General features: G+C 45.4%; 1 protein-coding gene across 7 annotated transcripts in view; it reads right to left on the reverse strand.

Annotated features, from left to right (window-relative positions):
• Positions 1-1,314: 1,314 nt before the first annotated feature.
• The window catches only part of LOC132387355 (zinc finger protein 239-like), a 40,240-nt gene continuing 26,682 nt past the window's right edge, over positions 1,315-14,872 (reverse strand). For 2 of the 7 annotated variants that reach the window (XM_059959720.1, XM_059959721.1), the window contains exons 2-4: positions 14,590-14,686; positions 10,831-10,979; positions 1,315-3,376 (exon numbers count right to left, since the gene is read on the reverse strand). In XM_059959720.1, the coding sequence (XP_059815703.1) occupies positions 1,453-2,433 (981 nt within the window). In that variant the 5' untranslated portion in view covers positions 2,434-3,376; positions 10,831-10,979; positions 14,590-14,686 and the 3' untranslated portion in view covers positions 1,315-1,452. Of the gene's footprint in view, positions 3,377-10,830; positions 10,980-11,065; positions 11,942-14,589; positions 14,687-14,872 lie in introns of those variants that run through there. The other 5 variants (XM_059959722.1, XM_059959723.1, XM_059959725.1 and 2 more) reach the window with 5 other exon arrangements.

Raw genomic sequence — 14,872 nt, forward strand, 5'->3', positions numbered from 1 at the left:
GTGTTTTCAACAACACTTCAGAAGCAGGGAAAATGACGCATAATGTGGAAATGAGCCATGAATAAGGAGGGCAACTCCCAAATTCATTCTTCCTCAGCTCAGAGATTTCAGGGGTAAAGAACATCTCAGACAGAACTGCAGTCAGCTCAATTTCTTCAATCTGCAGAAAATTCAGGGAAACCTCTTCACCCACAGGATGGTGACTGATTGGAACCCATCACCACAGGGAGAGCAAGAGGTGAACAACAGGGGAGGACTTAAAAGGACTGTCCTGGAACAGAATCACAGGCAGGGTCCAGCCGGCATGAGTTGACCCTCTGCTGTGCACAAGGTGTGTTATAAATTCATTACGTACCGGAGACAGAGTTTAAAATAGAACAGATTTATTTGTCTCAGATGCAGAATATTAAACTCCAGTCCCATCAAAGGTGAATGGACAGCAGAAGAAACTCCTCCCATGCCCAGTGACCAGGGTGCAGAACTGGGTGTGGTGAGCAGCAGCAATAATTGCAGAGTTCAGCACCAACAGTCACTCTCGCGAAATTGCATTCAGCAACGGTGATGGACAAATATCCAGCATGCAGCTTATTGAAACTTTCTCCCCAGTGTGAACTCTGTAGTCTGTCACAAGTATATCAATGTTTAGGTTACGACTATAGCAAACAGGGATTTGGAGTGTGGGTCTATCCAATGAGAGAAATGTTCCTTCTTGTGAGTCTGGAAGAGAGATTTTCATGGTCTTTTGCTGGGGAGAGATGAGACGATGCGAATGGAGAGAGTGGGCTCTGTTTCTTTTTTTTTGTTTTCTTAACTAACCCTATAGTCAAAGTAAGAATTATAAATCTCAATTGTTTAATCACATATTGTGTACCGTTTGTTATTTCGGGGTACAGTACTGATTTGTAACAGGGGACGCATCATGCAGCATCCACCCAAATGAGATTTCTTTAGTTTGGCCAGGCTGGGGCCGGGGGCAAATTAAGCTGCTAGCTAAAGTGAGAGTTACATGCTTAGATTACTTAGTGAATCACTTCCCACATTCACCGCAGGTGAACGGCCACTCCGCAGTGTGAACTCGATGATGCACATTTTGGTTGATTTGGCTGAGAGAAACTTTTCCCAAAGACTGACCAGTTGATCGGCCTCTACTCAGTGTGATCTCGCTGGTGTCTCTGCAGTTGAGGTGACCGAGTGAATCCCTTCCCACAGTCTAAGCAGGTGAACGGCCTCTCCCCAGTGTGAATTCGCTGATGTACCTTCAGTTGGGATGAACAAGTGAATCCCTTCCCACAGTCTGAGCAGGTGAATGGCCTCTCTCCAGTGTGAACTCGCTGATGTACCTTCAGATGCGATGACTGAGTGAATCCCTTCCCACAGTCTAAGCAGGTGAAAGGCCTCTCCCCAGTGTGAACTCGCTGATGTACCTTCAGTTCAGATGAGCAAGTGAATCCCTTACCACAGTCTGAGCAGGTGAACGGCCTCTCTCCGGTGTGAACTCGCTGGTGTACCTTCAGCTTGGATGACTGAGTGAATCCTTTCCCAGTTTGAGCAGGTGAATGGCCTCTCTCCAGTGTGAACTCGCTGATGTACCTTCAGTTGGGATGACTGAGAGAATCCCTTACCACAGACTGAGCAAGTGAACGGCCACTCCCCAGTGTGAACTGACTTGTGTACCAGTAGTTCGTGTGACAGAATGAATCCCTTCCCACAGTCTGAGCATGTGAATGGCCTCTCACCAGTGTGAACTCTCCGATGTCCTTTCAGATTAGATAAGCAAGTGAATCCCCTCCCACAGTCTGAACAGGTGAACGGCCGCTCCCCAGTGTGAACTCGCTGATGTAACTTCAGAATAGATGACTGAGTGAATCCCTTCCCACAGTCTGAGCAGGTGAATGGCCTCTCTCCAGTGTGAACTCGCTGATGTACCTCCAGTTTTGATAACTGAGTGAATCCTTTCCCACAGTCTGAGCAGATGAATGGCCAAACCCCAGTGTGAGCTCGGTGATGTCCCTTCAGTTGGGATGACAAAGAGAATCCCTTCCCACAGTCTGAACAGGTGAAAGGCCTCTCCCCAGTGTGAACTGACTTGTGTGCCAGCAGGTTGGATGACCGAGTGAATCCCTTCCCACAGTCTGAGCAGATGAACAGCTTCTCACCAGTGTGAACTCGGTGATGTTCCTTCAGTTTAGATGACTGAGTGAATCCCTTCCCACAGTTTGAGCAGGTGAACGGCCTCTCCCCAGTGTGAACCCGCTGATGAATCTTCAGTTTATCTGAGGAAGTGAATCCTTTCCCACATTCTGAGCAGGTGTATGGCCTCTCTCCAGTGTGAACTCGCTGATGTTTCTTCAGGTTAGATGACCAAGTGAATCCTTTCCCACAGTCTGAGCAGGTGAACGGCTGCTCCCGAGCGTGAACTCGCTGGTGAGCCATTAGGTCAGATGACTGAGTGAATCCTTTCCCAGAAATTCAGCAGTTGACCAGCCTCTGCCCGGTGTGGTGTGAACTAATTGGTGTGTCCACTGGTGGGAAGACCGACTGAACCCCTTCTCACACACAGAACAGGTGAATGGCCTTGCCCCAGTATAAACTTGCTGATGTCCCTTCAGTTGAAATGTCCAACTGAATCCATTCCCACTGTCTGAGCAGATGAACAGGTTCCCCCCCCACCACCCCCGTTTAAAATGGCAGGCATGGCAGTCAGTCTGATAATAGAGTGAATCCCTCCCCACAGTCTGAGCAGGAAGGATGATCGAGTGAATCCCTCCCCACAGTCTGAGCGGGAAGGATGATCGAGTGAATCCCTCCCCACAGTCTGAGCAGGAAGGATGACCGAGTGAATCCCTCCCCACAGTCTGAGCAGGAAGGATGATAGAGTGAATCCCTCCCCACAGTCTGAGCAGGAAGGATGATCGAGTGAATCCCTCCCCACAGTCTGAGCAGGAAGGATGATCGAGTGAATCCCTCCCTACTGTCTGAGCAGGAAGGATGATCGAGTGAATCCCTCCCCACAGTCTGAGCAGGAAGGATGATCGAGTGGATCCCTCCCCACAGTCTGAGCAGGAAGGATGACCGAGTGAATCCCTTCCCACAGTCTGAGCAGGAAGGATGATCGAGTGAATCCCTCCCCACTGTCTGAGCAGGAAGGATGATCGAGTGAATCCCTCCCCACTGTCTGAGCAGGAAGGATGATCGAGTGAATCCCTTCCCACAGTCTGAGCAGGAAGGATGGTCGAGTGAATCCCTTCCCACAGTCTGAGCAGGAAGGATGGTCGAGTGAATCCCTTGCTCCACTTCTTAAATATCTGGACAGAGACAGCAAAACTGGCGTGTAGTGTTCGAGATTCCCGTAGACAAATTCCTTGTCATTTTTAACCTGTAAAAAGATTTACAGAATCAATCAATGGGTGTAGGACAACATTTCAGATGAGATCACTTGAGTTGTCATGGTGTGATCTGGCAACACACTCTTACAATGAAGTTCAACCCAAGTTGCAGAGAGAAATCATCTTCTGACTGGGCAGAGTGCTGGTACCTGGAATGACCATCAAACTCTCTGATGCTCTTCCTGTGTCTATAAGAATGGGGCATTTCTGCCATCTCCAATCTGTGACCTGGCTCAGTTTGACTCTCTCCAATGGTATTATTCACTGTTCCCACTGAGCTGCATGGTTTCCTGTTCCCACAGTAACTGAAACACTCTCACACAAAAAGCCAGCAGTGCATTCCATGCACCCACCACTCTCTGTGTAAAAAAAAAAGTTACTCCTGACATCCCCTCGGTATCAATTTTCAAGCACTTTAAAACTCTGCTCTCTTGTGTTAGCCATTTCAGCCCTGGGAAAATAACCTCTGGCTATGCACATGATCAATGCCCCTCATCATCTTATACACCTAAAAAAGCTCTTAACCAAAAAAAAGGACATTTTACACATTATACGTAATCGAGTTAATCTGCACTCTCACACAATCTGTGTAGCAGGCCTGTAATGGGTAATGAAGGATTTTCTCACCAGAGCTTTTGTACATTGTCCATATGTGGTTTGCTTGCTAAACTATGCTTCAAAAAGTCAGATTTGCAAACATCACTCCACTTCTTCCCACTTGCAAATTCTCCAGCAACTTTTGCATCACCACAATGCACACAGGTAACACCAGTTTCTATATTGGACATAAATATTTCCCCTGAACCCTCCTGAGGAATTGAGGATATATAAACAAAATCATTTTGAACCTATGAAACCTCTGGCCAGAAGAATAATTGGGACTGAATAGGAATTTTGAACTGATGTGAACTCAGTTTTCAGCATTTAGCTAAGACAGGCTCATTACCAGTTCTCTGAGGCTTGCAGAGAGACACACTGAGAGCTGATAGCATTATACATTGTACTCATGTTTGAGTACGTGGAGGAGGACTCCCTGATAAGGACAGGAATGAACTTGTTTGTTATTAAATCAGGGCCTTGCAAAGGGAATAACTGACAAGGACGAGACTGTACATCCATCTGTAATTAAAACCTTGATTTAGTAAACTCTCAATTCTAAGTAATTAAGTTTTGCACCAACAGACTTGGGTGTACCAGTTCGAACAACATATTGCAATAGTAATGTATGGGCTTACTATGTACTATGTACAGGCTGTAACCTGACTAAGTCAGTCCACTTGTAGACAGTGGCAGTGCTTACGTGCCTACCCTTTGACAACTGGGTCTCAATCTCCTGCAGAAGAATGCACAACAAACTGTGGTGATGATAAGAAACTGGACTCCTGAGTTTTAATTGGACTCAACTTTTAACATTTGTCATCACGAACAGGATCCCAATGCAGGGAGTGCCAAGCAGACGGGCTGAGTAAGCGGCTGGACCACTCTGGGGACTGCAGAGACTGACCGGGTGCCCAATAGGTATTTTACCTTTTGTCACTCTCCGTTACTTCATTTGGAGGTACGGTCCCTCACCCAAGGCTGATTGCTTAGCTTGACGGGATTGGGAAAGAATCTGTCGAGAGGCTCGTATAAGGATGGCAAAATTTTGCTAAGTGGGCATGTGGCAGTACCAGGTAAATTTTACTAAGTGGGCAGGAGGCAGACATGCCAGGTAATTTCATTAATTGAGCAGGAGGTGCCAGCCGGGTAAAGTTACCTGATCGATAATTGAGCAGGAGGCTTTGTGCCGGGTAGATTACTTAGAGGACAGGGGTCAATTGCAGTCGATTGATGCGAGTGGGCCAGGAGCAGCCCTACACAATATGTCTGAGAGTTTTCCAGGCAAGGAAAAAGATTTTCAAATGTTGAGTGCAGCGCTGAATAAGAAATTGGGGAACAAAATGTGGCCACTGTGGGGAAGGGAAACTGGGATATTACATCATGAGAACAAACAGTCAATTTGATATGGAAAAAGAACTGTGGAAAGAAGTGGAAATTGTTGAAAGGGAGTGAAAGGAAAAGCAGATATGAAGTGGAACAGTATATTATTAGCAAGTTGGAGTAAGAATGCATGTGACAATGGGATAGAGGTATATACTGCAAAGATTGGGAGACACTAAAAGTGAAGTGTGAATGGGTGGATGTGCGCCAAAAACGAGAGCAGGAAAAACAACGTAAGCAAACCAATGCCGGCCCAGATAGGAGAGAAGGGCAGGAACGTCAGACAGACGTACTTTATTGACCACGAGGGAAATTGGGTTTCGTTACATTCTGATAGGGAAACAAGGGATCCCAAACCCATGTCTGTCATACTGACCCTGCTTGAGGACAGTGACCGTGATGAGGAGTGGGAACCCTCCCGTACCTCTCCTACCTTACCAGGGGCCAAGTGCACCCACTGCCCCCAAACACCAACGATGGCCGCTCGGGTAAAACAGCAGGACAGGGAAGTGGGGGGGGGGGGTGGGGTTGCCACTTTACCATGAGATCCTGAAAGGGAATACAGAGGTTTATTCCGAGACAGGGAGGGAAGAATCCAATAAAACCCCAGAGTTAATGGCTCCACAAAGACAATTCCCACCCGAATGCTGCCCAATCCACGAGCAGGAGGAGGGACAGCCCTCAGTGATACCTGTGTATGCACCCTGGAAGCCTCAAGAAATGATAATGATCATGAATCAGGCCCCAGATAGAAAAGAAAAACCAGCACAGTTTGCTCAGTGTGTCCAGAGTACTACACAAATGTTTAATGCGACTCCGCAAGATTTATTCAGTCTCTGCTGCATGATTCTCTCAGCTGCTGAGGGGAGGAAATGTAAGGCAGAATTGAGATACCAAACCTATCAGGAGTTACAGGCGGGAAACCATAATGGGAATGAACAGACAGACCAGATCATTCAAGCCTTGGAAAGGGCTCTCCAGCAACCTGTAAACATTAGTAAAGTACTTGAATGCAAACCTACCCCTGGGGAATCGGGACCAGACTATTGGGAATGATTTGTGGCCTGCTATGGCACTTTCACAGGAGACCAAGCCTTTAATAATGGGAATCTGTCCCCCCAGTTTAATGCCCTACTGTTCTATCGCTTACCAATATAGATAGCCAACATGATTAAAAATAATATGGATTGGCCTGGCAATGACCGAAATCGAATGCGACGAGCTTTGACATATCATTGCGAACCGACTTTCGAATCCCGATCAACCTTGAAGAGAACTAATATTAAAGGTGAATATGTTCAGTGGAAAGAAGGATGCGAGTGGGCTATATCTGGGGATCAGAAGAAATGAAAGCTACCACGGGACAGGTGGGGAAGACAACCCGCTTAGAAATGGACAAGCAAAGATGCTTCCTACTGTGATTTCCACCCCTCAGGAAGAGCCCAATGTAATATTGCAAGTTGCTGGAATTCCAGTTCCATTTATGATTGACATGGGGCAACCACAACCACTCTCGATCAGGAAACAGTAACAGAAAAGGGATTCCAGCTATCAGACGCTACAATCACTCTGTCTGTCTTTGAAGGCATAGGATGTACGTGTTCACATAACCAGCCACTGCAGGTGGAATTCCAGGGGAACCAGTGTGAGGTTTCATTTACAGTCACCATCAGTCGGGGGTGTAATCTTGTAGGGAGAGACGCTCTGTCTGTTGGAAGTCGAGAGCCTATGCACAGATAATGGCATCACCCTGCAACTAGCGAACAACCAACAGCTTCCCCAATTTCTGACCCCCCCCCCCCACCCCCCAGTGGTGGGCACTTAATCTGGACCCAACTGAGTTTGAACCCCTCCTGCCAGTGGCCGACTCTCATGTGACTCTGTGCTTTGACACTAGGGGGTGCTCAACCGAGGAAAGCCATATTTATGCAGCCCTCGAGGGGCAGAAGTTCCCTTTCACGGTGCTTGGACAGGTTAAAGGAAGAGAGGGCAGCTCATTACTGTCTGAAGTTCTGGATTTCCTTTTGCGACAGACAGGACTGGTGGCTGCCCATACCAGCATCAGGGTTTGCCCTGGGTTCCCTGACTACACCCTGACAAAACAAGCCTCCAGCACGAAAGGAGACTGGCAAGATTTCCTGTGGGCCATCTCCGATACTTGAAGGAGTCGGAAGTGAAGACGGGACATCTAGTAAAACTCTCTTTTAATATTGACAAAACCCAAGATGTTGTACCACATCTCTGGGCAATTTCAGGCCATGAAGTCGGCCGCACCAACTGCCCCCTGTCTGGATCACAGTGAAAGAAGGACAGACTCTCCCATCCATTCTGCAATACCCCCCCAAGCCTGAGGCAACTTTTTACGAGGATGGAATCTCTTCTGTGGATCCAGCAGGGAAACGATGCGATAGTGACGGACAGTGAAGTAACTGAACAAGCCTCTTTTGAAGCAGCTGTCTCTACCCAGAAGGCTGAGCTGTTTGCTTTGACTCGTGCCTGTATCCCAGGAACAGACAACAGTGGGAACGTTTACACAGACTCCCGTTAGGCATTTGGAATTGTACATGACTACGGGGCTCTCTGGGAACATGGGGATTCCTGTCTTCCTCTGGCCACCCCATTAGTAATGCCACCTTTGTAAACAACTTACTCACCGCTCTACAGCTACCTCGAGTTTTGGCTATTATTAAATGTGCAACCCACGCCCGCATGTCTAACCTGGTCACTGCAGGCAATGCTTTAGCAGGTTAGACAGTGAAAAGTGCGGCACAATCCTCGGTAGTTGTAGTCCGCTCGGGTTTCCGTCAAGCAACCCTCCGTGACTCAAGCAGAACGGGTTTGCCGGACATGTGGGAGGTGCGTACTTTTCAGGGGGACGCCTCTAAGGATGAGCGCAAACTGTGGTCCCAGATGGGGTTCCAGAAAGACCCCGATCTAGGTTTTTGGATCACCCCAGTGGGACAGGTTTGTGTTCCTACACAGTTTTTACCAACATTGGTCAATTATGTAAATAACTGTACACACTTGGAAAAGGAGGGAATGGTTGGTAACCTGTACACTGCACATTGGGTACGACTCCCTTGACAGGTGAAACTTTTTCGTGTCTACAAGTTGATTTCATTGAATTGCTATAGATACTGCTTGGTTATTATAGATGTGTTTAGTAGATGGGCTGAAGCTATTGCAACTACCATTAATACTGCTGTGACTGTTGTGAAGGTTTTATTATGGGAAATAATTCCCAGGTATGGCCTGCCAGAGATGCTGAGCTCTGACGATGGCCCACAATTTGTGGTGAAAGCAAACGAAGGGGTATGTAACAAACTAGCTATCCAGCAACAATTCCACTGTGTACACCACCCACGGGCCGCTGGCAGAGTGGAAAGAGCCAATGGCACTCTGAAGAGTAAACTGGCCAGACTAACAGTGGAGACTGGACTCACTTGGTTGAAGGTCCGACCATTAGCCCGATTCCACATGAGGGTTACCCCACAGGGGTAAATAGGGTTGTCACCAGCTGAAATCATTTCTGGACGGCCCACGAGGACACCCTGGGAACAAAGTCTCAGGATTAAAGGCTAAATGAATAAGAATAAGGAACCTTGGTTCTCGAGGGAACTCTGATAAAGAAAAAGAGAGATGTATGACATGTATAAGAAACAGGGAGCAAATAAGGTGCTTGAGGAGTATAAAAAGAGTAAGAAAATACTTAAGAAAAAAATCAGGAGGGCTAAAAGAAGACATGAGGTTGCTTTGGCAGTCAGGGTGAAGGATAATCCAAAGAGCTACATCAGGTATGTTAAGAGCAAAAGGATAGTAAGGGATAAAATTGGTCCTCTTGAAGATCAGAGTGGTCGGCTATGTATGGAATCGAAAGAAATGGGGGAGATCTTGTTTCTGCATCTGTATTTACTAAGGAAACTGGCATGGAGTCAATGGAAATAAGGCAAACAAGTATTGAGGTCTTAGAACCTATACAGATAGAAGAGGAGGAGGTGCTTGCTATCTTGAGGCGAGTAGATAAATATCCAGGACCTGACAGGGTATTCCCTCAGATCTTGAAGGAGACCAGCGCTGAAATTTCAGGGGCCCTGGCGGATATATTTAAATGTCGTTATCTACGGGTGAGGTGCCAGAGGATTGAAGGATAGCTCATGTTGTTCTGTTGCTTAAAAAAGGCTCTAAAAGTAATTCTCGAAATTATAGGCTGGTAAGTTGATGTTGTTAGTGGGTAAAATATTGGAGGAGTACTAAGAGATAGGATCGACAATTATTTAGATAGACAAGGTCTTATTAGGGAGAGTCAACACAGCTTTGTGTGTGGTAGGTCATGTTTAACAAATCTATTAGAGTGTTTTGAGGAGGTTACAAGGAAAGTGGATGAAGGGAAGGCAGTGGATGTTGTCTACCATGGACTTCAGTAAGGCCTTTGACAAGGTCCCGCATGGGAGGTTAGGTAGTAAATTGGATTAGACATTGGCTCAATGGAAGAAGCCAGAGAGTGGTAGTGGAGGATTGCTTCTCTGAGTGGAGGCCTGTGACTAGTGGTGTGCCACAGGGATCAGTGCTGGGTCCATTGTTATTTGTCATCTATATCAATGATCTGGATAATAATTTGGTAAATTGGATCAGCAAATTTGCTGATGATACAAAGATTGGAGGTGTAGTGGACAGTGAGGAAGGTTTTCAAAGCTTGCAAAGGGATCTGGACCAGCTAGAAAAATGGGCTGAAAAATGGCAAATGGAGTTTAATACAGACAAGTGTGAGGTATTGCACTTCGGAAGGAAAAACCAATGTAGAACAGATAAGGTAAATGGTGGGGCACTGAGGAGTGCAGTAGAACAGAGGGATCTAGGAATACTGATACAAAATTCCCTAAAAGTGGCATCATGGGTAGATAGGGTAGTAAAGAGAACTTTTGGTACAATGTCCTTTATGAATCAAAGTATTGAGTATAAGAATTGGAATGTTATGGTGAGGTTGCATAAGGCATTGGTGAGGCCGAATTTGGAGTATCGTGTGCAGCTCTGGTCACCGAATTACAGGAAGGATATTAATAAGGTTAAAAGAGTGCAGAAAAGGTTTACAAGGATGTTGCCGGGACTTGAGAAACTGAGTTACAGACAAAGGTTGTATAGGTTAGGGCTTCATTCCTTGGTGCTTAGAAAAATGAGCGGAGACTTCATAGAGGTATATAAAATTATGATGGGTGTAGATATAGTGAATGCAAACAGGCTTTATCCACTGAGGCTAGGGGAGAAAAAAACCAGAGGACAAGGGTTAAGGGTGAAGGGCAAAACATTTAAAGGGAACATTTGGAGGGGGGCTTCTTCTCAACTGGTTCTGACAGAGGCATAACTGGTTCTTCTGGGCACATTCTGTCTCACTCCCAACTATTTTGTACCTTCCTTTGCACAGGTATGTAATGTCTAAAGGACCAGTGTTTTAGTAAATGAGACTCACCAACTTTCTCCTGACTGAATCACTGGAATCTCTGAGTCAGATGGGTTCTCTCCAGTTTATGCTCTCAGTCCTCGGGTTGTTTCATTGTTGCTGTTCCCTCGTCTTCAGTCGTGGTTTTTCTTCCAATAAATCTCTCACTGCAGGTCTAACTTTAACATGTAAGATGATGAAGCACATTAACAATACAAAGGAGGACTAAACATTTCTGCTTAATGTTACTAGGAACAAAACTCACTGAAATTTAAACGTTGAAGGCAAATATAATGATCTCAGTGAACAATCTTTTATTGTCCCTCACATTTCACAAAACAATATGGGATTAGAAGGGGCCATCATTCAGTCATGGTAAGACATAAGACAAAGGAACAGAATTAGGTGATTTGATCCATCTGTTCTGCCCACCACTCAACCATGGCTGATGTTTATTCCAACACCATATTCCTGTCTTCCTCCTGTAACCCTAAACCTACTTAGCAATCATGAGTATATTAATCTCTGTCATAAATATACCCAAATGGCAGCCTCAATCAGACTCTGTGGCAACAAATTCCACAGATCAGACATCTTTTGGCAAAAAAAAATTCTCAACTGAATTTTAACAGGAAGCATCTTTATTCTGAGACTGTGCTGTCAGATCACAGACTCTCTTAACCATACGTCCCTCCACCAACCCCACCGTCCCTCTGAACTCCATCGAGCACAGGTCCAGAACCATCAAATGCTCCTCATACATAACACCCATCATCCCTGAGATTATTCATGTGAACCTTGTTAGCCACAACTGTACTGAAGACATTTCCAGGAATAACAGACAAATTGGTACCAGGATAATTGACAGGGAAAAGTTATGCTTTCATTACTGTTCTACTATCACATGTGCTGGTGCGTGGCCAAGTGGTTAAGGCATTGGTCTAGTGATCTGAAGGTTGCTAGTTCGAGCCTTGGCAGAGGCTGCGTGTGTGTCCTTGAGCGACGACACCGGTGCCAAGCTGTATGGGTCCTAATGCCCTTCCCTTGGACAACATCGGTGGCGTGGAGAGGGGAGCCCTGCAGAGACTCTAATGGAGGCCTACAAACTATCACAGCCATTTTCATTTCCAGGTTAAAAAAGGTCCATTTCATGAAATATAAACCAAGAAATAAAAAGAAACTGGAATTACCAGAAACACTCAGCAGGTAAGGAACAGCTTACAATACAATTCAATTAATAACATTTCATCAGATTGAGTTCAAACATTTTCAGTTTTTAGTGCAGATCTCCAGCACAGCTGCCTGATTTCCACTGTGCACGAGCACTCCCAGTACTCTTTGCTGCCAGTAAAATGCTGCAGTGTGTCAGCCCATCACTGTTCATAAACTAGCACCTCCACAGCAATGCACAACAGAACTGGGACCTGATGACTCTCCGACATTCCAAACAACAATAACCGATTCTGGAAATGACTCAGCGAGGCCAAAGGTACAAAAGAACACTTCACAATGAAGACAAGGTTTAGAAGAAAGTTTGCTGATATATAACATTGAGGAGGTGGGATACAAGGCAGACTGAGGATGACCCAGATGGTTGATGTATATCACTGAAACGGTGGGGGGGGGGGGGTATGAGGGGACTGGACAGAGGTTGAACAAGATGAGCAGATGGAACCAGGTGGGAGAAGGGATCAAGGACGATCACTGATGGTCCTCCAGCAACACGTAGGTACTGAATGAATAGTACATACTATTGTACAAAAGATTCTAAAATGACAGAATTAGCAAAAATAACAAGAGCTTTGCCAGATATATTTTGACCCTCACCAGATTTTTGTCAACCCACCATAGGAAGTTTCCCATCTGGACACTTCACGCTTTGCATGGTAACTACTCTGCCCATGACTGCGAGGAACTGGTAAGACCTTTGGATCCAGATCAGCACATCACAGAAACCATTCTCCCCCCTAGACTTGCCAGTCCCTTGGTAAAGCAGGCAGTGAAATCAAAGATCCCCACAACCTGGGTCATTCTCCTTCCTCACCCACCCCAGTCCGGGAGGAGACATAACAGGCATAAAGCTCCAGGACAAATGTGAGGAGCCTCAGGAAGCGCGGCGAGTTCGGGGGAAGTTAACGGGACTCAGTGACCAAAATCAGATTTCCCAACACAACATGGAGGATGCGTGACCACCCATCTGGAGATTGTGAACATGCACAAAGAGATCGTTACTTCTGCGGTTAAATGGGAGGGGCAAATGAGATCATGTGACCGGTGAGGTCTAACACCCCAGGCATAGTCTCCAGCTTCCCAGCACTCTGTGGAAATAAACAAACTTGCCCCTCACATCTCCTTTCACCTTAAATGTGTCAGACATTTCAAACCCCAGGTAAAACATAACGTCTGTATCTACTCCTCTCATAATCTTGTAATCGTCCATCCAGTCTCACCCCAGCCTGGCTGTTCTGGAGAAAAGAACACAAGTTTGTCCTGCCTCTTGTTAAAGCTCATGCCCTCTAATCCAGGCAGTTTCCTGGTACACCTCTTCTGCGCCCTCTCCAAAGCCCCGATATCATTCCGAGAATGGGGGCGATCAGAACTGTATGAAACACTCCAGATGTGGTCTAACAAGTTTTACAAACCTGCAACACAACTTCATGAGTTTTGAACTCAGGGCTTCAACTAATAAAGACAACCATGCCATTTGCCTTCTTGACCATCCGATCAATCTGTGCAGTCTCTTTCAGGGAGCGATGAACTTGGAGTCTAAGATCTTTCTGATCATCAACACTGTCCAGGGTTTTGCATTTAACACTGTACTGTCTCATACATTCAGGGCTGCAGTGCTACCAGAGCGGAGTGCCACTCCAGCACCTCTGTAAAAAACAGTCAAAATAAACAAGCCGGAAATTTAACAACGGCCGCATATTAAATAGAGGGAATCTTACAGAAGCGGGGGTTGGGAAGAGGGGGTGTTGGCTGATGGGGAAAAATACCACTAATAACTTTAGGATATTTGATCATTTTTGGTGAATTTTTTTTATTTAGGTATTTGTGAAATTCCTTCTCGCTCGACCTGTTGTCCTAGGAAGCTGGGAAATACCTGTACACAAATGCGAGCATTTTTCTGCTTTTTCAAATGGGTACCATTGGATTCCTTGAAGAAGCAGGATTAGGCAAGGTATGATCATGGAAATCCAAGTTTAAAAGTTGAAAACAATGAAAGAAAAATTCACTGCTCGCTTATCTTTGTCCTGATTTTGAGCAAATACACAAGCTAATCATCCAAAATCCTCTTCTACACCTAGATAAATTAAATCTTGTTTTACAAGCCAAATGGAATAAAAGACATTCCTAGGCTTTAAGCTAGTTTTACGTCATTTCAGCTATCATTAATAGTGGATCAACTCCTTGGCCTCGCTCCACCAACTGTAGTTGATTGAAAAGAGGCTCTTTTTCTTTTTGTGTTGACAGGAAAAAGAGTAATTTAGTGAGGCAATGAACGAGATGAAATGCATTTCCAAAACTCCCAAATGGTTGCTCTCCTCCCCGTTAACATTTATCACTTCCAAAATACAATATTTTCTATTCGTATAGATTCGATAATAATGTATGTAAAGATTCAAGCCTCTTCAATTTTTTATATATTTAAAGACCAAACAGGATCTGTAAAGGTTTAACCATGTAACACCCGACCTGTGAGGATATTGTGAGTATCAACACTCACAGGTACACTTCCCATCCAATCATTTCTGCGAGAGAAATGGTACGAGGCAGTTGCCAACCTACCGCTTTTGAGACTAATATTCAGCAATATTCGTGGCTTTAGCAATAGTTCATCAGACGTTCTTTTTCATCCTTGATTACTTGGTTCCAATTTAGGTGGCTAAAAGTGTAAAAAAAATGAATGGCTTTATTTCTGTTATTTTTATACCTCTGAGGAACACTGTGGGCCCTGCTGTCTGCTTTGACTCAGTCGTATTAGTAAGGCTACATCTGTGGTGGTCCGTGGATTACTCGCTAAAGTAAATTTTTCTCACTAACAACCCTTTGGCTTCTTAGCAAACAAAGT

The sequence above is a fragment of the Hypanus sabinus genome, unplaced genomic scaffold (assembly GCF_030144855.1).
Source record: "Hypanus sabinus isolate sHypSab1 unplaced genomic scaffold, sHypSab1.hap1 scaffold_176, whole genome shotgun sequence".
NCBI classification, from domain to species: domain Eukaryota; kingdom Metazoa; phylum Chordata; class Chondrichthyes; order Myliobatiformes; family Dasyatidae; genus Hypanus; species Hypanus sabinus.